This window comes from Vidua macroura, chromosome Z, assembly GCF_024509145.1.
Source record: "Vidua macroura isolate BioBank_ID:100142 chromosome Z, ASM2450914v1, whole genome shotgun sequence".
Lineage (NCBI taxonomy): Eukaryota > Metazoa > Chordata > Aves > Passeriformes > Viduidae > Vidua > Vidua macroura.
This window is the reverse complement of record NC_071611.1, coordinates 75,890,704-75,916,875: the sequence shown is the minus strand read 5'-3', so window position 1 is coordinate 75,916,875 and position 26,172 is coordinate 75,890,704. Positions and strand designations below refer to the sequence as shown.

At 51.8% G+C, this 26,172-nt stretch overlaps 2 protein-coding genes across 2 annotated transcripts; both read right to left on the bottom strand.

Annotated features, from left to right (window-relative positions):
* Positions 1–1,909: 1,909 nt before the first annotated feature.
* Positions 1,910–10,800, bottom strand: LOC128822382 (serine/threonine-protein kinase PAK 3-like). The gene is made up of 10 exons (XM_054004078.1): positions 10,658–10,800; positions 10,288–10,351; positions 9,531–9,579; positions 8,669–8,781; positions 7,924–8,041; positions 6,977–7,076; positions 6,337–6,533; positions 4,576–4,713; positions 3,314–3,322; positions 1,910–1,924 (listed from the first exon to the last, which is right to left on the bottom strand). Exons 2-10 carry the CDS (start codon positions 10,335–10,337, stop codon positions 1,910–1,912), a joined length of 789 nt encoding a protein of 262 aa, XP_053860053.1. The 5' UTR covers positions 10,338–10,351; positions 10,658–10,800.
* A 491-nt stretch (positions 10,801–11,291) lies between these two features.
* LOC128822149 (trichohyalin-like) lies at positions 11,292–25,669 on the bottom strand. The gene is made up of 4 exons (XM_054003753.1): positions 25,514–25,669; positions 22,028–22,159; positions 12,346–12,477; positions 11,292–12,067 (listed from the first exon to the last, which is right to left on the bottom strand). Exons 1-4 carry the CDS (start codon positions 25,643–25,645, stop codon positions 11,423–11,425), a joined length of 1,041 nt encoding a protein of 346 aa, XP_053859728.1. The 5' UTR covers positions 25,646–25,669; the 3' UTR covers positions 11,292–11,422.
* Positions 25,670–26,172: the final 503 nt, after the last annotated feature.

Genomic DNA, 26,172 nt, shown 5'->3' with positions numbered 1-26,172 from the left:
AACCACCACCTTCGGTTCCTTCGCCTTTTTGGCTCAAGCAACCCCTAGGAGCCCCCACCACCCTGGGGGAACGGGAGCCTACGCGGGTAAGGGCAGGAGAAAAGGAGGTACTCCCCCTTCACCCACGCCAAGGAGGGTCCCTCGGGGTTCCACACTCACTCCAATGATTTATTCCAATCGCTTCCCTCCGTTCCTGGCCGGCCCCCTCACGGGAGTCCGAAAACGCGGTACTAGGAGGACCACTGTTACTTCGGGAGTCTGAGGTGCCAGCTCCCGTCTCACTCACTCACCATGCATGAGCGTACCCTCTTATGCCTGCCCCACTCGCAATGCCTACCTGTGCGCTGCAAGCCCCGCTCCCTCTCGAAGGACCTTCTCAGTCTGGGTTGCCGGGTCTTCAGTCGTCTCTCGGGTGTAGCCAGCAACCGTCTTCGGTCTCAGAGAAATCCAAGTTCGGGCAGCGATAAAAAAAAAACGCTGGACCGGTCTTCCCGGACCTGTCCTTCTCCGGGACCGCCTCTGGGGCGTGGCTATCCCGGACGAGCCCCCAATCTGTTACGAACAGGAAAATTCAAAGCCAGAATATGTTAAAAAAATTTGGGCCTGTTTATTAAAATCACAGACAGCTGGGGACAAGGTCCCAGGATAAGCCCAGGACCTCAGCGGCAAGCCAGAAAGTAACAACGTGCAACAGTAACTGTGCACAGGCACAGGGTGTTTCCTTGGCAACAAAGTCTGCAGAAAGACCCGGGGTGGCCAGCACCCGGGGTTGTTAAAGTCTCTGGAGGCTGTCGATTGGTGCGTTCTTGATCCTCTCGTTGATTGGCTCCTTTTCTGGTCCTTGATTGGTTTATAAGATGGTGCATTTCTGGCCAATCATTCCTGAACTTCGAGGCACCATTGGTTGATCTGTTTCTCCAATAGCAGGTTGGACTGATGATGTCGTTCTCCGATGCACCTGGCCTCCCCCCCCCCCCCCCCCGATTGGCAACTGTGCACAAACACTTAACTAATGGTACATATTAAACTTCGTAACTAACAGTAACTCACAACCACTTACTACATTAACAATTTAACAATTCATTACATTGACAATTGGTTACATTAATTAACAATTACCTACAACCCACCCTACACAATTTACCCATCACCATTCCCACCTATTAAAACAAGTTTATTTGTAACACCGCTGGCCTCGGCTCCCCTGGCAGAAGTGCCGTGCCTGAAGGACACTGCCCTGGGCTCCAGCCTGCCCAGCAGCCCGGCTCCCTCCGCCGGTGCCCAGAGTGCTGCACACACTGCTAACCTTTCCTAGGAGTCACAGGGCAGCTGGCAGAAGAGTAGGAATGCTCAGCCAGGCCACCGGCCCTCGGCTGCCCTTCCCCTTTCTCTCGCCCGGGGCAGACTCCAGACGGCCAATGCCTCCGGGCTGGGCTGTGCCCAGCAGGGCTCCGCTTCCCCTCGGCAGCAGCCAGCTGCCGCTTGGCCTCTGAGAGCGGAGGATGCACCCGGGGCAAGGAAGAGGCACGCAGGGCCGGGCTGCTGCCTCCTGCAGCTACAAGGGCCTCCTGGCAGCCTGCCTCTGCCGAGGCTCAGGCTGCTCCGGGCTCTGCCGGGGCTCTGCTGCGGCTCCAGCCCGGGCAAGGCCGGGCCCGCTCTCACCTCACAGTCGCTGACAGCTCTGCACCGCAGGAGACCTTTCAGAGCACCCTCTCTGATCTTGCTGCTTTCTCAGCTGAGCAAGGCTCTCCTCCAGCCAAAGACATTGCACTTAGGGATACAAATCCAAGTGGCAAGCGCCCATGTGCTCTGGAGTCACAGTTGAAGGCCTGCATCTGCACAGGATGTTTTGGCTTCCCCACTCCCCCTTTGGTTTTTCCTGCAAATGTCATTGCCCTTTCTGCCTCAACTAGAAGTACCACAGCTGGGCAAAAACAGACCAGTGGGCCGTATTCCAAAGGCAGCGTGGTCTGGAGAAGATGAATGAAGAAGAGCTTTCCCCACTTCCACACTGTGCCAAAGACTCCATAAGTGTCACTTTCCACCTTTTGGAAACAACTGACAATTCATAAGAAAATCACGAGGTTATTCACAGAGTGAGAAAGAAGGGAATCTTCAAGGAGAGGTGTGGTTTCAGAAACTTTATTCATTAGCAATCCTATTGTTCCAAATCCGATAAGAAAATCCTACCCTAACTTTACCCTAACCCTGACCCTAACCCTAACCCTAATCGTAACCCTAAACATAACCCTAATCATAACCCTAACCCTAACCCTAATCATAACCCTAATCATAACCCTAACCCTAACCCTAACCCTAACCCTAACCCTAATCGTAACCCTAAACCTAACCCTAATCATAACCCTAACCCTAATCATACCCCTAATCATAACCCTAACCCTAACCCTAACCCTAACCCTAACCCTAACCCAACCCTAAACCTAACCCTAACCCTAATCCTAACCCTAAACCTAACCCTAATCAAAACCCTAACCCTAACCCTAATCATAACCCTAATCATAACCCTAATCATAACCCTAACCTTAACCCTAACCCTAACCCTAACCCTAACCCTAAACCTAACCCTAACCCTAACCCTAACCCTAACCCTAATCATAACCCTAAACCTAAGCCTAATCATAACGCTAACACTAACCCTAATCAAAACCCTAATCATAACCCTAACCATAACCCTAACCCTAACCCTAACCCTAACTCTAATCGTAACCCTAAACCTAACCCTAATCATAACCCTAACCCTAATCATAACCCTAATCATAACCCTAATCATAACCCTAACCCTAAACCTAACCCTAACCCTAACCCTAACCCTAACCCTAACCCTAACCCTAACTCTAATCGTAACCCTAAACCTAATCCTAATCATAACCCTAACCCTAACCCTAACCCTAACCCTAACCCTAACCCTAACCCTAACTCTAATCGTAACCCTAAACCTAACCCTAATCATAACCCTAACCATAATCATAACCCTAATCATAACCCTAATCCTAACCCTAACCCTAACCCTAACCCTAACCCTAACCCTAACCCTAACCCTAAACCTAACCCTAATCATAACCCTAACCCTAACCCTAATCATAACCCTAACCCTAACCCTATCCCTAACCCTAACCCTAACCCTAACCCTAATCATAACCCTAACCATAACCCTAACCCTAACCCTAACCTACAATCCTACTCTAAGTCAATGGTAATGGTCCTGATGTGATTATCACATTCTTGTCTCCTTCCTCTTCTTCACTGAAACAATCAGTGGCACCAGGCAGGACTCAGGCTCAGCAAGTGTTACAAATGGATGCTGCCCAAAGAAAAAAAAACAACAAAAACCAATGAACCGTGACTTTCCAAGCTCAGTATTTCAGAGGATTCCTCTGGCTCCTAGAAAGATGCAGAAAGAGGACCAATGGGACCATCTGCACCTCCATCTTTTATGTGCAGGACCTTGCCATCACAGGCAAACCTGGCCCAGAATCCCACTTATCCCTTTATTCTGGTTTCTCCATCTAGCTGGGATTTTTGCCCTGCCAGTGCTCTAGAAATGGTGCTTTCTGTCCCTGGGGTTTCTTCCTTTCAGGAAACTCCAATGACCCACATAGGTCCCTGTCTTTGAGAGACAGGCACCGTGCTAATTTCCACAGGGAGACAGAGTAGTGTCTACCTTTGCATGCCCTGCCCCTCCTGTGCTGGATGGCACCTTCCTTCCCAGCAGGGCCAGCCGAGTGGCGCTGGCTGCTGCAGTTCCCTCTCTGCCACACAGCCTGGCAGTAAGCCTGGGCCAGTTCCCCTCTGCCTGAGCGTGCCAGGCAGCAGATGGGGCTGGGACAAGTCCCTCTCAGCTGCCCCTGTCTGCGTGCCAGAAACCTCTAAGGGTGGGGTGGGGGGCAGAAACCAGGGCCCCTCAGAGGCTCACAGTGAGCCCCCCACAGCCCCTCCTGCCCACAGCCAAATCTCTCCAGACTGCTCTGCCAGGACGGGCTTCCTTGGGTTCCAGAAACAGCCAGAAAACAGAGCACCTGTCCTCTCAGGAAATGCGGAGAGAGGTGGAGTTATTCAGCTTTGTGAAGAACAGGCCCCAGGGAGACTTTATTGCCACTTTCCAAGACTTCAGAGTGGCTTTGAAGAAAATGGGGGACATCTTTTTTAACATGGCCATTTAACAATAGAATATGGGCAAATATTTTTAATAACAAAATGGGGATCAAGAGTAGGTCTAAGGAAGAACTTGTTTACTCAGAGCATGGTGCAACACCGGCACAGGTTGTCCCAAGAGCTTGTAGGTGCCCCATGCCTGCAGGTATTCCAGGTCAGGTGGGAAAGGGCTCTGAGCAATCTGATCTCTTTGAAGATGTCCCTGCTCATTGCAGGACACTTGGACCAGATGACCTTCACAGGGCCCTGCCAGCCCAGTCTAGGATTCTTCACTGTTTTCATTTGAACAGCACCAAGAGTGGAGGTGAGGAGGAACGGGGGCTCATCTGATGCCTTGGACCTCAGTGGAGGAGGAGCCCATCCCTCAGACACTCTTTCACCTGCAGCCCCTTTGCATTTTACCTGCAGGAGCTCCTTGGCTGACCAGCGCTGTGCCTCGTTTCTCAGCAGGCAGCAGCTCAGGAAGTCACGCAGGCAAGGCGAGAATCGATTGGGCTGCTGCAGCTTTGGTGTCCCTCGTATGTCTATCAGGAGTTGAGGCTGGGGAAAAAGGAAACATAAGGCTCCAGCTGCTTCTTTCCCATCTGTAACTGCCCTCTCAGATCCCATTGTTTAAGCTCCACTCTGCAGAAACTGCCCTGGAGAGACCCAGAGATGACTTTCCTTTACCAACCAAAAACCCAAACCCCGATGCAGCCACAGCTTTTCCAGCTTTCAGCAGATCTTGCCTTGGCAGCTGATTTCATTGACTGACCTAGTTAGTGGGAACTACATCAGCAAAAGCATGTTTTGCTTCTCTGAGGATTTGCACCAGCCTGACAGGCTATTTGGAAGGGGGAGTTTATTCTATCCATACTATTTCCAAGGATTATTACATGAAAGGAATCTTTGCAGTGCTTGTTGGTCCCTTTAGCACAGCTTCCATGAAACAAAAATCATCAAGTTTTTTTTTTTTTTCTCCTCTTGAAAAAAATGCAGATGCAGAATCCATCTAAAATAGACAGAAATAACAATGGAAGGAGGCCTGGGAGTCTCCATGAAAATGCCCACCACAATAGTGACAGCTCTGTGCTGGTGGCACTGAAATAGATGGTGACCAAAGAGACTTTGTTACTTTCTTCTTCAACCCAGAGGAAAAATTCCTTCACTTTTCCCCCACCCCCGAAGGTTACAAAGAGGGTTTTATCCTGTCTCTCTGCAGCTGTGCTCAGCCACTGGACATGGTGGGGAGCTGGAGTCCTCACTGTCCTTAGAACTGTGCAAGCCAGGGGTGGCCCTGCTCCTGTGGTAAAGGAACACAGCACCGGCGTCAACCGCCCACGTTGGATCCCAGCCCCGGGCACCTGGCTGCAAGCTCATCAACTTGTTAAAGTACCCAGAAACAGCCAAGAGTTTAGTGTACAATTCTAACTGCAGTCGGAGAAAAACACATCCTAAACTTATCCAGGCCACCCACACGCATAACTGAACAATGTACAGATGATTTGAAAGCCTGAAAGTTTTGAAGACCCACAGGATTGGGAAAAGATGCTACAGTTTGGAGGAAAATTGATGTGCTGTGGTAAATGAAGGGAAAAGCAAGCAGAACTTGCTTGGTCATTGCTTTGGTGGTTTTTCCTCCTTTTTCTTTTTATTCTTTTTCTTTTTTTCTTTCTTTTTTTCCCTTTTCCTTTTTTTCTTATTTTCTCTTCCTTTTCCTCTTCCTTTCCATTTTTCTCTTACTTTTTCTTTTTTTCTTTTCCCTTTTCTCTTCCTCTTCCTTTTCAATTTTCTTTTTTTCTTTTCTCTTTTTCTCTAAAATTGAAACTAGGAAGATTCAATCTCTATTTTGAAGGATATTTATCACACATCCAACCATTCCACGGAAAAATTCCTTTTCTTCAGAGACAGAGCTCCAACATTGTTCAAAAAGCAAGTGAAAAATGTCAGGCATGGCTGGAGGCCAAAATGGCAGGTTTCTGAGCTGGTTAGGTTTCTGAACTGCCACTTCCCTTCTGATGCAACCAAATCGACAGCAGATGCTGATGTGCTGCAGGGACATTTTCAGAAGGGGACCTTGGTGGAAGTGGTGCCAGCAGATGGCAATGGGATTTTGTCCAATGGCACACTGACCATGGGACAGGTGAGAAAGACAAGCAGGATCAGTGAGTATTTGCACCTTACCGAAACAGGAGTTTCATTCCAGTAAGGAACTTCTCGTTCCACCATTTCGATGCCCATGATTCCAAAAGACCATATGTCCACTTTGGGGCCACATGGTTGACCTGTCACCACTTCAGGCGCCATCCACCCAGAAGTGCTGGCCACTGAGCTCCGTCGACTCTGCTCAGGGGTGAGCTGAGCAAAGAGGCCAGAGTCAGCTGTGGAGAAAAAAACAAACCATGAAAGCCAGCTCAAGTTAGGAAATCAAGCAAAAGAATTCCCCACTCTCAGTCTAAGAATGTGCTGTTGAGTCTCCTGGAGAACTGTCCATGCTCTGTTTCCTCAGGGCTTTAGACAAGGAAATATGGAATTGGCCACTTCAAAAAAAAAAGCCTCATTGTTTAGACTACCTCCAGCCTTTTATTTTTCTGAAGCTTTAGATTTACAGCTCCCTCCCTCTGGAAGGGACACACACAGAGCAACGCCACTCTTGACTCCTTGTTCCTTGTCATACTTCTGTGCATGTTGCAACTGTGCCCACAGTTTGTGGCAGGGTTCCCTGCACTGCCACCAACACCAATTTTGGGAAGCTGGCAGTCACTCAAAGCAGCCCCACAGCCCACGTCCCTGGAATGCTGCACCTGACCAAGAATACACTGACCCAGCTTGACAGAGCCGTCGGTTCTGAGAAGGATGTTGCTGCTCTTCACATCTCGGTGGATCACATGGTTCGAGTGAAGAAAATCCAGGCCTTGCAGGCACTGAGAGAGAAAACAGAAACAGGAGGGCAAAAATTAGTGATGTCATTTCATTACACAAGAAAGGAAAGAGCTCTAAAAGATTCCCTCTGCAGGGGAATGGCGAGTAATGGAGGAACACAGTGCCATTGTGAGGAAGAGCTTGCTGCTCCACCACTTGCAGAGCAGGACCTTTCTAAGGAAAGGCATGTCAGCTTTTGAAAGAGCAACAGCACCTGCTGTTGTTGTAGACTGTCCCCTGCAAACCAGCCAGCATGGCTGCTGCTGCTGTGGATGTGCTTTCTCCATGCAGAGGACAAGTGAGGGGTTTTGCCAAGGAAGAGAAAGTCCCTCCCTTTGGTGTGAAGTGGATCACTTTGGGGTGGGAGGCTGCATGACAAAGGTTTTGTTGCTGGCCTCAGCACAGACTTGGAAGTATCACAACAGTCACCTTCCTGAAGCAAAGAGCATTTTGGCTGCACTACTGTCCTTTTCAGTTGAGGACTGAGAGAAATGAGTCTTTTTTTCTTTGCTGATCATTTCAAATGCTGCCACCAGCACCATTGCTTTTACAGACAAGGAATGCAGTGCAGACAGGCTGGAGATAAAAGTTTAGGGAGGCAAGGTGGAGAACAGCAAATACAAATACAAGAGACAGAGCGAGAATACAACAGTAGGAGATATGAGTACAAGAACTAACTGCTGTGAGTGCAGGGGCACTGGCAGGCATTTCACTTGAGAGGCTTTTACTTGCCCATAGCATACCAGCAACACAGAAACAAAGCTTGGCACATGAAATCACTCCAGGTCGGAGCCCTGTTTCCCAGACAATCCTGCCCAAGCCCTGGGCAGCACAGGTGGGATTGCTGACCTCCCGACTGATGGCTGCCATCTCGTCTTCAGACAGGTAGGTCTCGCTGATGACATCGCTCAGAGTGCCTCCATCCATGTACTCCATGACCAGCCAGAGCTGCCCATCCACACGGTAGCTGAAAGAAGGAAACAAGAGCATGGAGATAAACATGCATGGCTAGGTTGTTTTCTTGATTGATTCTTGTTTCCAAGTCCCTTTGTGACTAGGACAGAATAAAAGGAATAGACATTCCCTCTAGGCTGTGCATTGTTTGCAATCTGTCTCAAGAAGAAAGGCACAGCTGTGAAAAAAGGAGATGTCTTCAATAGCCAGCAAGTAAAAACTGCAGGTTAGGAACAGATCAAAAACCTGTCAAACTGCGTGTTTCTGGAAATAAGCAACTAGTCTTCCTGGCATGCAAAGCAATGGAAAAGAGGGGACACAATCCAAGGGAAATCCATGTTAGTTTATCTGGACGTAAGAGGACTCTTGAAAAAAACCAAGCCCCAAAACAATGTGGTGGCTGTGAACTTACAGGCTATTGATTTAGTAAGATATGAGTGATGCAGGTTTTGAATAATTTTAGAACTCTGTGTACCGGGGAAGACTCATGCAGACAAGATGCACTCTCTTCCCATCCACTGGAGATGAGCAGAGCAATAATAATTAACCAATAATTACAGCTCTATTTTCTGCCAGTGAACAAAGTGGAATTTTACCTTGCATGTTTGCAATATGTAAACAAACATTCACAACAACTCACCTGTCTAAATAGTTGACCAGATTGGGATTCATATTTGTCTTCATGACCATGAGTTCATAGACTCTTAGTTCCTTCTTCCTCAGTTCTTGGAGATTTATTTTCTTTATGGCCACCTAAAATGACATTGAAAATCAGTAACTTGAGAAGTTGGCGGCACAAGACCGCAAGGCACATGGAGCGAGTGCTTTTGCAATGCCACAGCCGAGCTGTGCCAAACTGCCTTGTGATTGGGCATTGCAGTAATTAGGAACTGACATTGCAACAGCCCATTTCTCTGCTCCCTTGGAGGCCACTTACAGGACACGTGGCCACTGAGGTTTTGCCTTGTCCACTTGGTAACTGTGGTGTCTCAACTATCACCCACAAAGCTCTGAGCACACTCCCTGCTGCTTTGTCTGGGATTCAGAAGAAGTAATCCATGCCTTAATACTCTGTGGATACATCTCGGGCTATGGGCAGGACTTAGGGCTTTTAGGGACGCCGTGCAGGTCTCTCCCTACGTGCAGTTCTCCAGTGCAGCACTGCAGGTGGCTAAGGAACTACCAGTAACTTTCAGATGCATTTGCTGGCAAGCAGAAGTGAGAATTCAGGACTCTGAAGCCGTAGCCCCAAAGAGCAGTGAGATGCTCAAAGGCACCACCTTTGTTTTAGCAATGGAGAGCAAATGAGCACATCCTTCTCTGAAAGGAACTGCTGCCCTCCTTGCCTTCCTTCTGGCAGCTGAGAAGGACAAAGACTGTCCCAAATGTATTTTGCAGGCTGGTAGCAGTCTGTGCTTCTTGCGCCTTTTCAGCACAGCTCTACTCAAACTCCAGCCACAGCTGCTCACACCAGAGGACCTGCGGGAGATGTTGACATTTACCTGTTCTCCTGTGGCATTGTCAAGTGCTCTGCAAACATCTCCAAAAGTCCTAGAAACAAAAAAGCAGCAAAGAAAGGAGAAGACATTTAGATCTTGCAGTGAAAGCCAGTCCACAGAGGAGATCTCTGCTGCAAATGCCTAAAACCTGCCGGAAGCAGGCGGGCTCTGCCCAAAGGCAGATGATGCATTTTCCTCTCAAGTGCATGGGCACTGGGCCTGTCCCTGAAGCGTTGCTGTTTACTGCCTCAGCTCCTAAGGAGATCTCCTTCTTTCACCTTGGGTTTCAGGTTCTAAACTGTGCAGTTTTTATCCTGACCATGGAGTATTTCCTTCTGCAATCTCTTGGAAAGAAATGTTCCTGAGAACTGTTATCTGACAGCTATCAGGGAGTAGGTTGCTCTTTCAGGCAAGCACGTTTCTTCCCCTTTTATTAGTGTGGCTGTATGATTTGGAGATATACAAAAATGCTCAGGAAATTAACACAGAACTGTCCCACACTTGAGAGACAAGGAGATCTTCCAGGTCCTGTTCCTTGCTGCAGGCAAGAACTTGGCAGCATGGAGGTGTCTCTGCCAATGCCTTCTTGGGCACACTCACAAATTCGGAGCAGCACTGAGAGATGGGACAATCTATCCCCAGTGTCTGAACATGGGGATAGATGTCTGTTTGCAGCTGCTCTGACTTCACACTGGATAGATATTCCACCAGAAAAACACCTGGCCCATGGTTATGTAGAAGTGACTGTGGTTGGACTCACCCTCTGCCAATATATTCCAGTTCCGTGTATTTCATCACGGGATTTTCCATGTTCACTATTGTCCCTGAGGGAAACAAAATGCAAGATGCTCACTTTAAAGCAGAGATCCCAGCTTCCAGGAGATTCAAAAGGCAGACCCAGAGCCTGGAGCTTTGAACCCTTTGTGTTCGGCTGGGTAACAACAACAACCAGGCAGACAGCTCTGCAGCACAGGTGGCCAGCACAGAGACTGCTTTTCTACAGCAGTTCCTGTGGGGAAATGTCTCTAAATGTCCCTGGGACACCAAACTCAGGAAAAGCATTTGGTACAGCTATGCTGACACCTGCACACAATAGACTGTCCCTCAGACAAGAAATACAGCAGACGTACTCCGTAGCTCCAGGGAGTCATCCTTGATCTCCTGTTGCTGAGCAGCAGCTGGGTCAGCACTGGAGATGAGCAAACCGCCCCGGCTCCGCTTCTCAGGGTGGAGAGCAAAGGCTCCTTTAGACCATGCTGCTGCAGCAGCAGGTTTGGTGACAAAGCCCTTGTAGATCTGGGACAAGAAATGAGTTTATGTCAGAAAGGTGGCTGGCAGAGATTAGCCTGAGATTCCATTTCAAATGCAAGCCCTTAGGAAGGTGCTGTCAGCAACATGCAGGGCTCTTAAGTGGGTTTTTTCTGATGTCCACTTCTCAGACTGGATGGGTCAAAACCAAAGGCTAGTTCTACTTGAGTGGATGGCCAGATTCATGGTCCATTTTCATGGATTTTCTGAAGGATCACTGCCACAATGACCATTCTACTTCCACTCAAGGATTCCTTTCCCCCTCCAAGGGCTTCAGACACACGTGCAGCTCCTTGTTCAAGTGTTCGTCCTCCCCCCACTGTGTCTTCTTTTCCTGCACCATCTTCAGGTCATGCCCAACCTGTAGCACCTTTGGTGGGGACAGTTCCTGTGCCTCACGCCCGCCTCGGGGCTCTTCATTGCCACTCATTTGCCGGAAGTCTTTGCTGGCTGCCCGGTGAGATGTCAACACTTGCACCTCGAGTCAAACAGAACAAAGCAGTCAGAGACTACAGCTTGTCCCTGTCAGTCAAGAGTCACTGACTGTGAGGAAAGAACAGATTTACAAGGGATACAGACAGCTTGTTTCAATCCTCCATCTGGGTCACCATATTCCCCTGTAAAAACACCTCAAGAAACAAGGAGAGCAGGAACAGGCCAGCAGGAATCAATTTGGATGACTGCTGGCCAAAAGGCCAAAGGACAAGTCCCACTGTCCAGGGCAGCAGCTGAGATTCAGCACACCAGGAAATGTCCTTCCGAGTGACTGTGATACACACTAGAGCAGGATGGCACTCAGAGGCATCACCCCGCTCCCTGCTGCTCTGCACTGGGAAGGCCAGAAGGGCAGAAACCACCAGTTTGGTGACTGCAGTGGCTATCCCTCTTTCACTCACTTGCTTTTGTAGAGCCTGAGGGAGGGGATTAAATTTTTCTCTGATGATTTTCATTTCTTCCTCCTGCCTCTTCTCCCTTGCCTTGATCTTAGCGTGAGCTTTCTGAAAGTCTGTGTCCAGCTGTTCCTTCAAGTTCTCTAAAATACAAGAGAGAGGATGTTTCATGAGTGGAGTGGCTGCCACTCTTTCACTCACCTGGTTTTGTTGATCGCCCCTCTGCTGATGGAGATTCATCTCCTCTTGAATTCTTCTCGTGTCTTCCTGGTTCCTCTTCTTCACTTCTGTGATGGCACTCTGAGCTTCGGGCAGCTCTGCTTGTGGCTCTGCCTTGATATTCTGTACACACAAATGCAGAGCAAGTAACTGGGAGCTGCCATAAGGCTCAGCTTTTTCCTCTTGCAGCCTCAAAATCACATTTATTCAGCCACTTCTTTCTCCTTCCCTACCCACACCTGCTTCCAATGGAGCTCTCTTGTCCCAGTGCTGATCCCTGCAGATTCCAAGGCTCTGTGCTTTCAGTGCCTCTGGGACTCCTGGCCTCCTCACTCCCAAGAGCTCTGTTTTATGCCCCTCTTCCTGCCCTTTCCCTCTGACACCTGGCGAGTCAGGCTTACCTGGCCATTCTCCTGTGGCTCTTCCACCCGCTGCCTGAGCTGCTCTTCCTGCTCTCGGGCTCTCAGCTCTCCCTGAGTCTGGCATGGCATCTCTGATAACACAATCTGTTCCTGCTCTTTCTCTGGAAGGATCTGCACAGAAAGCAAGAGAAGATGGGTTTCAACTTTCCATAGGACATTTGTGGGCTAAGACTCAAGGACTGATGGGCTCACACGTTCCCAGAGCACTGTGCTGCTGCTCTCCTGGGTCATTCTCTGCCCGTGGGGAGGCACAGATTCCAAAGTGACCCTGGCACTACAATCAGGGGCCATCTGGGGCTGAAGCTCCAACAGCCTCTCAGGCAGCTGACAGGGAAGGTGTGGCATTTCTCAGGGGTCTGGTGAGGGCCTCCCTCTGCTCCTGCCATGTCCTGTTTGTCTTTCAGTAGTGACTGACACCCAGCCCAGTCCCACAGCTCCATCCTGCCTCTGCAGGTGGCTTCCTGGGTGAGCTCACCCTTTATGAGAGACACTTCTGGAGTTCATGTTCTCTTCACCACCTAAAACATGGAATACTTCCACCTCTCTGGGACAGGCAGAAAATTAAAAAATTAACTGGGGGCCTCAGGAAGAAGAGGCTGGAGGTGGAAAACAGCTCTGAGGGGAAAAAAAACCCCACCATATCTGGAGGGGAAAACAGCTCTGCCTGCTCAGAATCGGTCAACAGAACGTGTCTCTAATCCTCTCCTGAAAGGGATGCTTTAAGTGAACTTTGCAACTCCAACTGCATTGGACCAGAGCCAAGAAGATTCAATTATACAAATGACAGATAGATAGACAGATAGATAGATAGATAGGTAGATAGATAGATAGATAGATAGATAGATAGATAGATAGATAGATAGAACTCACTCTTATAATCTCTCTTTCCTATCATTTCTGTTGCTACACACACTTGGTAGCCATTGCCCTGATCAGCAGCAATCCTGAGATTGCTCTCCTGTTGCTTCAATAAACCACACTCCCGGGGAATCTGGAGCATTTAGGTCCTTATGGAATGCAATCAGATCCAGAGCATTGCACTGGGAATGGCACTCTTGCAGCATTTGTGCTCGGCCAACTGCTTCTCTTGGACTTGACAACACTGAGAGTGCTAAAGGGGCTGTAATCAGAAATAAAGCCCAGCTCCTTCCAGCTCCTCTGATCTCTGAGGACCAACTGGAATGCAAGAGCAATGATTTCCTGCTCAATTCCCAAACACCACATTTACTGATTCCCTGGGCTGCAAAAAAGCAGAGGTACTGTCAATATGAACGCGAAGTGCAAGGCCCTATTGACTGGCCTGGCACCAGAACAGCTCCTTCTGCACCAAGCTCGCTGTCCCAAACAAAGTGATCTCATGCAAAAATACTGCATCCTCCAGAAATGTCAACTTACAAAAGAAAAAGCTAGCAGAATATCGACAAGAGCTGGAAAAGGAAGGGAAACATGGAGGAAAATAGCTTTCCCTTCCTAAAAAATGAGAAACTAAACAGGACATGTCCTCCTAACAAAGGAAGAAACCAAAAGATGAAAGAGTGACCAAATCAAGTGTCAAAAGCACTTGAACGCTGAGAAGATATTTCCAGAAAAAAAAGCATTTGTATTGAGCACTATCGTGAAGGGATTTATGGAAGTGTGCCTGAAGGGCCCTGAGGAGCCTCCCGTTGTCCAGCCTAAAGCTCCCTCAGCACCTCCTCTTTGGCCTTGCGCTCCACAGCCTTCCCCAGCTCCCGTGTCCTCCTCTGCACACGCTCCAGCCCCTCAAGGACTTTCTGCTTCACAGGGGCCCACAACTGGGCACAGCACTCCCAGCTGTGGCCGCAGCGCTGCCCAGCCCAGGGGGACGCTCACTGCCCTGCTCCTGCTGCCCCACTCTTGATGACACAGGCCAGGACGCCCTTGGCCTTCCTGGCTCCCTGGCCACGCGCTGGCCCACCTTCAGCTGCTCTTGACCAGCACCCCTGGGTCCTTTGGGCCCACGCAGCTCCCCCACCACAAACTTGCCCCTTTGACGTCAAATACAGCACCCATAATTCCAAGATGTCCTTCCTCTTCTCAACAACACAAGACAGCAGTCAAGGACTTGCAGCTTCACCCCCACGCGAGGCACTAATGCCATTTCCAAAGCTGCAGGCTTCATCCCAAAACACATCCACAGAAACTTGCCCCTTCTGCTTTTTGCCTGACAAGAAGCCTTCCCTACAAGGCACTTGCTTCCTTTGGCCTCACCCCACAAGAATGGCCTGCCCCAGCTTCATGGACAATGCAATCATCTCCTTGCAGCTTATCAAAAGCCAAAAAAGACTGTACAAGCGAAGAACTGCTGCAGAAAACTGCAGAACACTACCACAAGCCAAACACACCTTTGCACAAAGGGAAAACAAAGAAAGCCCCGTGACCTCCAGCACGAGCACCTGTGCCCTTGGCCACGGCCCTGCAGAAGCTCAGAGACAGAGCTTCACTGAGCCAAGCAGGCAGAAGCTGAGCCGCAGCCCCCAGCTCTTGGGTGCCTCAAGGTGACAGGCCAAAGGCCAATTTCTAGCTGTCCCTGCCTGCAGGAAATGGCCGCGTCCTGCGGGATTCCAGCACTCAGCATCCTCAGCCAGCAACAGCAAGTGCTGGCTGCTCAGAAACTTGCAGCTCTGCCTTGCACTAAAGACAGCACCACCCACAACTGGCACTTACTCCCTTGGAAGCATCAGGCTCTGCTGTGACCACAGCTGCAGGCTCGTGGTCCTCTTGCTCCTTTTGCTCCTCTTTGGCTTCTTCTCCAGGAGCAGAGGGAGCCGGGGCAGAGACAGCTGCTGCTTCCGTCACCTGTGGCAAGAGCGAAACATGAGGGACAGGCCGTTACCTATCGTTTAGCACCTCCTTTCTCCTGGCATCTACAACCACCTCTTTGAAGGAGAAATCATCAGCTTTCTTAGCAATGGCATTCTAAGTCACTCCGACCAGATTGAAATGGGCTAATTCAAGAGAACTCTGTTTGCCTAGGAATTTGATAGTCCTCCCTGGCCGCTATCTGCAAGGCACAGTGCCTCTGCACAAGGGAGCTTTTAGCTCTTGAAAGCTGTGAAATGGAAAAGTAGGAAATAGCCAGCAAGGCCTTTGCTATTGCTGCGGCAGACATGGAAAACTAAAAGTGGATCAGAATCCCATTCGGTGCACGAAAAGGGCAGGAAAGCTTGTGCAGAAGCATCTTTGCTTGCTGGGAAGAGAGAAAATCAGCAGGGCTTCTCCTCCTAGCAAGCCAAGAAACCACAAATTGGAAGTGTCACTTCCTCAGGTGGCTAAAGCCCTTGCATGCAGAGCGGGGATGTTTGGCAGGGAAGCAGGCCTTGGGGTGAGCGCTCTCCTCTATGGATCTATGGAAGTGTGCCTGAAGGGCCCTGACGAGCCTCCCGTTGTCCAGGCTAAAGCTCCCTCAGCACCTCCTCCTTGGCCTTGCGCTCCACAGCCTTCCCCAGCTCCCGTGTCCTCCTCTGCACACGCTCCAGCCCCTCAAGGACTTTCTGCTTCACAAGGGGCCCACAACTGGGCACAGCACTCCCAGCTGTGGCCGCAGCGCTGCCCAGCCCAGGGGGACGCTCACTGCCCTGCTCCTGCTGCCCCACTCTTGCTGACACAGGCCAGGACACCCTTGGCTTTCTTGGCTCCCTGGCCACGCGCTGGCCCACCTTCAGCTGCTCTTGACCGGCACCCCTGGGTCCTTTGGGCCCACGCAGCTCCCCCACCACAAACTTGCCCCTTTGACGTCAAATACAGCACCCACAATTCCAAGATGTCCTTCCTCTTCTCAGCAACACAAGACAGCAGTCAAGGACTTGCAGCTTCACCCCCACCCGAGGCACTAATGCCATTTCCAAAGCTGCAGGCTTCATCCCAAAACGCAACCACAGAAACTCGCCCCTTCTGCTTTTTGCCAGGCAAGAAGCCTTCCCTACAAGGCACTTGCTTCCTTTGGCCTCACCCCACAAGAATGGCCTGCCCCAGCTTCATGGACAACGCAATCGTCTCCTTGCAGCTTATCAAAAGCCAAAAGAGACTGTACAAGCGAAGAACTGCTCCAGAAAACTGCAGAACACTTCCACAAGCCAAACACACCTTTGCACAAAGGGAAAACAACTAAAGAAAGCCCCGTGACCTCCAGCACGAGCACCTGTGCCCTTGGCCACGGCCCTGCAGAAGCCCAGAGACAGAGCTTCACTGAGCCAAGCAGGCAGAAGCTGAGCTACAGCCCCCAGCTCTTGGGTGCCTCAAGGTGACAGGCCAAAGGCCAATTTCTAGCTGTCCCTGCCTGCAGGAAATGGCCGCGTCCTGCGGGATTCCAGCACTCAGCATCCTCAGCCAGCAACAGCAAGTGCTGGCTGCTCAGAAACTTGCAGCTCTGCCTTGCACTAAAGACAGCACCACCCACAACTGGCACTTACTCCCTTGGAAGCATCAGGCTCTGCTGTGACCACAGCTGCAGGCTCGTGGTCCTCTTGCTCCTTTTGCTCCTCTTTGGCTTCTTCTCCAGGAGCAGAGGGAGCCGAGGCAGAGACTGCTGCTGCTTCTGTCATCTGTGGCAAGAGAGAAACATGAGGGACAGGCCGTTACCTATCGTTTAGCACCTCCTTTCTCCTCGCATCTACAACCACCTCTTGGAAGGAGAAATCATCAGCATTCTTAGCAATGGCATTCTAAGTCACTCCGGCCAGATTAAAATGGGCTAATTCAAGAGAACTCTGTTTGCCTAGGAATTTGATAGTCCTCCCTGGCTGCTATCTGCAAGGCACAGTGCCTCTGCACAAGGGAGCTTTTAGCTCTTGAAAGCTGTGAAATGGAAAAGTAGGAAATAGCCAGCAAGGCCTTTGCTATTGCTGCGGCAGACATGGAAAACTAAAAGTGGATCAGAATCCCATTTGGTGCAGGAAAAGGGCAGGAAAGCTTGTGCAGAAGCATCTTTGCTTGCTGGGAAGAGAGAAAATCAGCAGGGCTTCTCCTCCTAGCAAGCCAAGAAACCACAAATTGGAAGTGTCACCTCCTCAGGTGGCTAAAGCACTTGGATGCAGAGCGGGGATGTTTGGCAGGGAAGCAGGCCTTGGGGTGAGCGCTGTCCTCTATGGATCTATGGAAGTGTGCCTGAAGGGCCCTGACGAGCCTCCCGTTGTCCAGGCTAAAGCTCCCTCAGCACCTCCTCCTTGGCCTTGCGCTCCACAGCCTTCCCCAGCTCCCGTGTCCTCCTCTGCACACGCTCCAGCCCCTCAAGGACTTTCTGCTTCACAGGGGCCCACAACTGGGCACAGCACTCCCAGCTGTGGCCACAGCGCTGCCCAGCCCAGGGGGACGCTCCCTGCCCTGCTCCTGCTGCCCCACTCTTGCTGACACAGGCCAGGACGCCCTTGGCCTTCTTGGCTCCCTGGCCACGCGCTGGCCCAACTTCAGCTGCTCTTGACCGGCACCCCTGGGTCCTTTGGGCCCACGCAGCTCCCCCACCACAAACTTGCCCCTTTGACGTCAAATACAGCAGCCACAATTCCAAGATGTCCTTCCTCTTCTCAGCAACACAAGACAGCAGTCAAGGACTTGCAGCTTCACCCCCACCCGAGCCACTAATGCCATTTCCAAAGCTGCAGGCTTCATCCCAAAACACAACCACAGAAACTCGCCCCTTCTGCTTTTTGCCTGGCAAGAAGCCTTCCCTACAAGGCACTTGCTTCCTTTGGCCTCACCCCACAAGAATGGCCTGCCCCAGCTTCATGGACAACGCAATCATCTCCTTGCAGCTTATCAAAAGCCAAAAGAGACTGTACAAGCGAAGAACTGCTGCAGAAAACTGCAGAACACTTCCACAAGCCAAACACACCTTTGCACAAAGGGAAAACAACTAAAGAAAGCCCTGTGACCTCCAGCACGAGCACCTGTGCCCTTGGCCACGGCCCTGCAGAAGCCCAGAGACAGAGCTTCACTGAGCCAAGCAGGCAGAAGCTGAGCTACAGCCCCCAGCTCTTGGGTGCCTCAAGGTGACAGGCCAAAGGCCAATTTCTAGCTGTCCCTGCCTGCAGGAAATGGCCGCGTCCTGCGGGATTCCAGCACTCAGCATCCTCAGCCAGCAACAGCAAGTGCTGGCTGCTCAGAAACTTGCAGCTCTGCCTTGCACTAAAGACAGCACCACCCACAACTGGCACTTACTCTCTTGCAAGCATCAGGCTCTGCTGTGACCACAGCTGCAGGCTCGTGGTCGTCTTGCTCCTTTTGCTCCTCTTTGGCTTCTTCTCCAGGAGCAGAGGGAGCCAGGGCAGAGACTGCTGCTGCTTCTGTCATCTGTGGCAAGAGAGAAACATGAGGGACAGGCCGTTACCTATCGTTTAGAACCTCCTTTCTCCTGGCATCTACAACCACCTCTTTGAAGGAGAAATCATCAGCATTCTTAGCAATGGCATTCTAAGTCACTACGGCCAGATTAAAATGGGCTAATTCAAGAGAACTCTGTTTGCCTAGGAATTTGATAGTCCTCCATGGCTGCTATCTGCAAGGCACAGTGCCTCTGCACAAGGGAGCTTTTAGCTCTTGAAAGCTGTGAATGGAAAAGTAGGAAATAGCCAGCAAGGCCTTTGCTATTGCTGCGGCAGACATGGAAAACTAAAAGTGGATCAGAATCCCATTCGGTGCAGGAAAAGGGCAGGAAAGCTTGTGCAGAAGCATCTTTGCTTGCTGGGAAGAGAGAAAATCAGCAGGGCTTCTCCTCCTAGCAAGCCAAGAAACCACAAATTGGAAGTGTCACCTGCTCAGGTGGCTAAAGCCCTTGGATGCAGAGCGGGGATGTTTGGCAGGGAAGCAGGCCTTGGGGTGAGCGCTGTCCTCTATGGATCTATGGAAGTGTGCCTGAAGGGCCCTGACGAGCCTCCCGTTGTCCAGGCTAAAGCTCCCTCAGCACCTCCTCCTTGGCCTTGCGCTCCACAGCCTTCCCCAGCTCCCGTGTCCTCCTCTGCACACGCTCCAGCCCCTCAAGGACTTTCTGCTTCACAGGGGCCCACAACTGGGCACAGCACTCCCAGCTGTGGCCGCAGCGCTGCCCAGCCCAGGGCGACGCTCACTGCCCTGCTCCTGCTGCCCCACTCTTGCTGACACAGGCCAGGACACCCTTGGCCTTCCTGGCTCCCTGGCCACGCGCTGGCCCACCTTCAGCTGCTCTTGACCGGCACCCCTGGGTCCTTTGGGCCCACGCAGCTCCCCCACCACAAACTTGCCCCTTTGACGTCAAATACAGCAGCCACAATTCCAAGATGTCCTTCCTCTTCTCAGCAACACAAGACAGCAGTCAAGGACTTGCAGCTTCACCCCCACCCGAGGCACTAATGCCATTTCCAAAGCTGCAGGCTTCATCCCAAAACACAACCACAGAAACTCGCCCCTTCTGCTTTTTGCCTGGCAAGAAGCCTTCCCTACAAGGCACTTGCTTCCTTTGGCCTCACCCCACAAGAATGGCCTGCCCCAGCTTCATGGACAACGCAATCATCTCCTTGCAGCTTATCAAAAGCCAAAAGAGACTGTACAAGTGAAGAACTGCTGCAGAAAACTGCAGAACACTTCCACAAGCCAAACACACCTTTGCACAAAGGGAAAACAACTAAAGAAAGCCCTGTGACCTCCAGCACGAGCACCTGTGCCCTTGGCCACGGCCCTGCAGAAGCCCAGAGACAGAGCTTCACTGAGCCAAGCAGGCAGAAGCTGAGCTACAGCCCCCAGCTCTTGGGTGCCTCAAGGTGACAGGCCAAAGGCCAATTTCTAGCTGTCCCTGCCTGCAGGAAATGGCCGCGTCCTGCGGGATTCCAGCACTCAGCATCCTCAGCCAGCAACAGCAAGTGCTGGCTGCTCAGAAACTTGCAGCTCTGCCTTGCACTAAAGACAGCACCACCCACAACTGGCACTTACTCCCTTGGAAGGATCAGGCTCTGCTGTGACCACAGCTGCAGGCTCGTGGTCGTCTTGCTCCTTTTGCTCCTCTTTGGCTTCTTCTCCAGGAGCAGAGGGAGCCGGGGCGGAGACTGCTGCTGCTTCTGTCATCTGTGGCAAGAGAGAAACATGAGGGACAGGCCGTTACCTATCGTTTAGCACCTCCTTTCTCCTCGCATCTACAACCACCTCTTGGAAGGAGAAATCATCAGCATTCTTAGCAATGGCATTCTAAGTCACTCCGGCCAGATTAAAATGGGCTAATTCAAGAGAACTCTGTTTGCCTAGGAATTTGATAGTCCTCCCTGGCTGCTATCTGCAAGGCACAGTGCCTCTGCACAAGGGAGCTTTTAGCTCTTGAAAGCTGTGAAATGGAAAAGTAGGAAATAGCCAGCAAGGCCTTTGCTATTGCTGCGGCAGACATGGAAAAGTAAAAGTGGATCAGAATCCCATTTGGTGCAGGAAAAGGGCAGGAAAGCTTGTGCAGAAGCATCTTTGCTTGCTGGGAAAAGAGAAAATGAGCAGGGCTTCTCCTCCAAGCAAGCCAAGAAACCACAAATTGGAAGTGTCACCTCCTCAGGTGGCTAAAGCCCTTGCATGCAGAGCGGGGAGGTTTGGCAGGGAAGCAGGCCTTGGGGTGAGCGCTGTCCTCTATGGATCTATGGAAGTGTGCCTGAAGGGCCCTGACGAGCCTCCCGTTGTCCAGGCTAAAGCTCCCTCAGCACCTCCTCCTTGGCCTTGCGCTCCACAGCCTTCCCCAGCTCCCGTGTCCTCCTCTGCACACGCTCCAGCCCCTCAAGGACTTTCTGCTTCACAGGGGCCCACAACTGGGCACAGCACTCCCAGCTGTGGCCGCAGCGCTGCCCAGCCCAGGGGGACGCTCCCTGCCCTGCTCCTGCTGCCCCACTCTTGCTGACACAGGCCAGGACGCCCTTGGCCTTCTTGGCTCCCTGGCCACGCGCTGGCCCAACTTCAGCTGCTCTTGACCGGCACCCCTGGGTCCTTTGGGCCCACGCAGCTCCCCCACCACAAACTTGCCCCTTTGACGTCAAATACAGCACCCACAATTCCAAGATGTCCTTCCTCTGCTCAGCAACACAAGACAGCAGTCAAGGACTTGCAGCTTCACCCCCACGCGAGGCACTAATGCCATTTCCAAAGCTGCAGGCTTCATCCCAAAACGCAACCAAAGAAACTTGCCCCTTCTGCTTTTTGCCTAGCAAGAAGCCTTCCCTACGAGGCACTTGCTTCCTTTGGCCTCACCCCACAAGAATGGCCTACCCCAGCTTCATGGACAACGCAATCATCTCCTTGCCGCTTATCAAAAGCCAAAAGAGAGTGTACAAGTGAAGAACTGCTGCAGAAAACTGCAGAACACTTCCACAAGCCAAACACACCTTTGCACAAAGGGAAAACAACTAAAGAAAGCCCTGTGACCTCCAGCACGAGCACCTGTGCCCTTGGCCACGGCCCTGCAGAAGCCCAGAGACAGAGCTTCACTGAGCCAAGCAGGCAGAAGCTGAGCTACAGCCCCCAGCTCTTGGGTGCCTCAAGGTGACAGGCCAAAGGCCAATTTCTAGCTGTCCCTGCCTGCAGGAAATGGCCACGTCCTGCAGGAGTCCAGCACTCAGCATCCTCAGCCAGCAACAGCAAGTGCTGGCTGCTCAGAAACTTGCAGCTCTGCCTTGCACTAAAGACAGCACCAGCCACAACTGGCACTTACTCTCTTGGAAGCATCAGGCTCTGCTGTGACCACAGCTGCAGGCTTGTGGTCGTCTTGCTCCTTTTGCTCCTCTTTGGCTTCTTCTCCAGGAGCAGAGGGAACCGGGGCAGAGACTGCTGCTGCTTCTGTCATCTGTGGCAAGAGAGAAACATGAGGGACAGGCCGTTACCTATGGTTTAGAACCTCCTTTCTCCTCGCATCTACAACCACCTCTTGGAAGGAGAAATCATCAGCATTCTTAGCAATGGCATTCTAAGTCACTCTGGCCAGATTAAAAAGGGCTAATTCAAGAGAACTCTGTTTGCCTAGGAATTTGATAGTCCTCCCTGGCTGCTATCTGCAAGGCACAGTGCCTCTGCACAAGGGAGCTTTTAGCTCTTGAAAGCTGTGAAATGGAAAAGTAGGAAATAGCCAGCAAGGCCTTTGCTATTGCTGCGGCAGACATGGAAAACTAAAAGTGGATCAGAATCCCATCCGGTGCAGGAAAAGGGCAGGAAAGCTTGTGCAGAAGCATCTTTGCTTGCTGGGAAAAGAGAAAATGAGCAGGGCTTCTCCTCCAAGCAAGCCAAGAAACCACAAATTGGAAGTGTCACCTCCTCAGGTGGCTAAAGCCCTTGCATGCAGAGCGGGGATGTTTGGCAGGGAAGCAGGCCTTGGGGTGAGCGCTGTCCTCTATGGATCTATGGAAGTGTGCCTGAAGGGCCCTGACGAGCCTCCCGTTGTCCAGGCTAAAGCTCCCTCAGCACCTCCTCCTTGGCCTTGCGCTCCACAGCCTTCCCCAGCTCCCGTGTCCTCCTCTGCACACGCTCCAGCCCCTCAAGGACTTTCTGCTTCACAGGGGCCCACAACTGGGCACAGCACTCCCAGCTGTGGCCGCAGCGCGGCCCGGCCCAGGGGGACGCTCACTGCCCTGCTCCTGCTGCCCCACTCTTGCTGACACAGGCCAGGACGCCCTTGGCCTTCTGGCCCCCTGGCCACGCGCTGGCCCACCTTCAGCTGCTCTTGACCGGCACCCCTGGGTCCTTTGGGCCCACGCAGCTCCCCCACCACAAACTTGCCCCTTGGACGTCAAATACAGCACCCACAATTCCAAGATGTCCTTCCTCTGCTCAGCAACACAAGACAGCAGTCAAGGACTTGCAGCTTCACCCCCACCCGAGCCACTAATGCCATTTCCAAAGCTGCAGGCTTCATCCCAAAACACAACCACAGAAACTCGCCCCTTCTGCTTTTTGCCTGGCAAGAAGCCTTCCCTACAAGGCACTTGCTTCCTTTGGCCTCACCCCACAAGAATGGCCTGCCCCAGCTTCATGGACAACGCAATCATCTCCTTGCAGCTTATCAAAAGCCAAAAGAGACTGTACAAGTGAAGAACTGCTGCAGAAAACTGCAGAACACTTCCACAAGCCAAACACACCTTTGCACAAAGGGAAAACAACTAAAGAAAGCCCTGTGACCTCCAGCACGAGCACCTGTGCCCTTGGCCACGGCCCTGCAGAAGCCCAGAGACAGAGCTTCACTGAGCCAAGCAGGCAGAAGCTGAGCTACAGCCCCCAGCTCTTGGGTGCCTGAAGGTGACAGGCCAAAGGCCAATTTCTAGCTGTCCCTGCCTGCAGGAAATGGCCGCGTCCTGCGGGATTCCAGCACTCAGCATCCTCAGCCAGCAACAGCAAGTGCTGGCTGCTCAGAAACTTGCAGCTCTGCCTTGCACTAAAGACAGCACCACCCACAACTGGCACTTACTCCCTTGGAAGGATCAGGCTCTGCTGTGACCACAGCTGCAGGCTCGTGGTCCTCTTGCTCCTTTTGCTCCTCTTTGGCTTCTTCTCCAGGAGCAGAGGGAGCCGGGGCGGAGACTGCTGCTGCTTCTGTCATCTGTGGCAAGAGAGAAACATGAGGGACAGGCCGTTACCTATCGTTTAGCACCTCCTTTCTCCTCGCATCTACAACCACCTCTTTGAAGGAGAAATCATCAGCATTCTTAGCAATGGCATTCTAAGTCACTCCGGCCAGATTAAAATGGGCTAATTCAAGAGAACTCTGTTTGCCTAGGAATTTGATAGTCCTCCCTGGCTGCTATCTGCAAGGCACAGTGCCTCTGCACAAGGGAGCTTTTAGCTCTTGAAAGCTGTGAAATGGAAAAGTAGGAAATAGCCAGCAAGGCCTTTGCTATTGCTGCGGCAGACATGGAAAAGTAAAAGTGGATCAGAATCCCATTCGGTGCAGGAAAAGGGCAGGAAAGCTTGTGCAGAAGCATCTTTGCTTGCTGGGAAGAGAGAAAATCAGCAGGGCTTCTCCTCCAAGCAAGCCAAGAAACCACAAATTGGAAGTGTCACCTCCTCAGGTGGCTAAAGCCCTTGCATGCAGAGCGGGGAGGTTTGGCAGGGAAGCAGGCCTTGGGGTGAGCGCTGTCCTCTATGGATCTATGGAAGTGTGCCTGAAGGGCCCTGACGAGCCTCCCGTTGTCCAGGCTAAAGCTCCCTCAGCACCTCCTCCTTGGCCTTGCGCTCCACAGCCTTCCCCAGCTCCCGTGTCCTCCTCTGCACACGCTCCAGCCCCTCAAGGACTTTCTGCTTCACAGGGGCCCACAACTGGGCACAGCACTCCCAGCTGTGGCCGCAGCGCGGCCCGGCCCAGGGGGACGCTCCCTGCCCTGCTCCTGCTGCCCCACTCTTGCTGACACAGGCCAGGACGCCCTTGGCCTTCTGGCCCCCTGGCCACGCGCTGGCCCACCTTCAGCTGCTCTTGACCGGCACCCCTAAGTCCTTTGGGCCCACGCAGCTCCCCCACCACAAACTTGCCCCTTTGACGTCAAATACAGCACCCACAATTCCAAGATGTCCTTCCTCTGCTCAGCAACACAAGACAGCAGTCAAGGACTTGCAGCTTCACCCCCACCCGAGGCACTAATGCCATTTCCAAAGCTGCAGGCTTCATCCCAAAACGCACCCACAGCAACTTGCCCCTTCTGCTTTTTGCCTAGCAAGAAGCCTTCCCTACGAGGCACTTGCTTCCTTTGGCCTCACCCCACAAGAATGGCCTGCCCCAGCTTCATGGACAACGCAATCATCTCCTTGCCGCTTATCAAAAGCCAAAAGAGAGTGTACAAGTGAAGAACTGCTGCAGAAAACTGCAGAACACTTCCACAAGCCAAACACACCTTTGCACAAAGGGAAAACAACTAAAGAAAGCCCTGTGACCTCCAGCACGAGCACCTGTGCCCATGGCCACGGCCCTGCAGAAGCCCAGAGACAGAGCTTCACTGAGCCAAGCAGGCAGAAGCTGAGCCGCAGCCCCCAGCTCTTGGGTGCCTCAAGGTGACAGGCCAAGGGCCAATTTCTAGCTGTCCCTGCCTGCAGGAAATGGCCGCGTCCTGCGGGATTCCAGCACTCAGCATCCTCAGCCAGCAACAGCAAGTGCTGGCTGCTCAGAAACTTGCAGCTCTGCCTTGCACTAAAGACAGCACCACCCACAACTGGCACTTACTCTCTTGGAAGCATCAGGCTCTGCTGTGACCACAGCTGCAGGCTTGTGGTCGTCTTGCTCCTTTTGCTCCTCTTTGGCTTCTTCTCCAGGAGCAGAGGGAGCCGGGGCAGAGACTGCTGCTGCTTCTGTCATCTGTGGCAAGAGAGAAACATGAGGGACAGGCCGTTACCTATGGTTTAGAACCTCCTTTCTCCTGGCATCTACAACCACCTCTTTGAAGGAGAAATCATCAGCATTCTTAGCAATGGCATTCTAAGTCACTCTGGCCAGATTAAAATGGGCTAATTCAAGAGAACTCTGTTTGCCTAGGAATTTGATAGTCCTCCCTGGCTGCTATCTGCAAGGCACAGTGCCTCTGCACAAGGGAGCTTTTAGCTCTTGAAAGCTGTGAAATGGAAAAGTAGGAAATAGCCAGCAAGGCCTTTGCTATTGCTGCGGCAGACATGGAAAAGTAAAAGTGGATCAGAATCCCATCCGGTGCAGGAAAAGGGCAGGAAAGCTTGTGCAGAAGCATCTTTGCTTGCTGGGAAAAGAGAAAATGAGCAGGGCTTCTCCTCCAAGCAAGCCAAGAAACCACAAATTGGAAGTGTCACCTCCTCAGGTGGCTAAAGCCCTTGCATGCAGAGCGGGGAGGTTTGGCAGGGAAGCAGGCCTTGGGG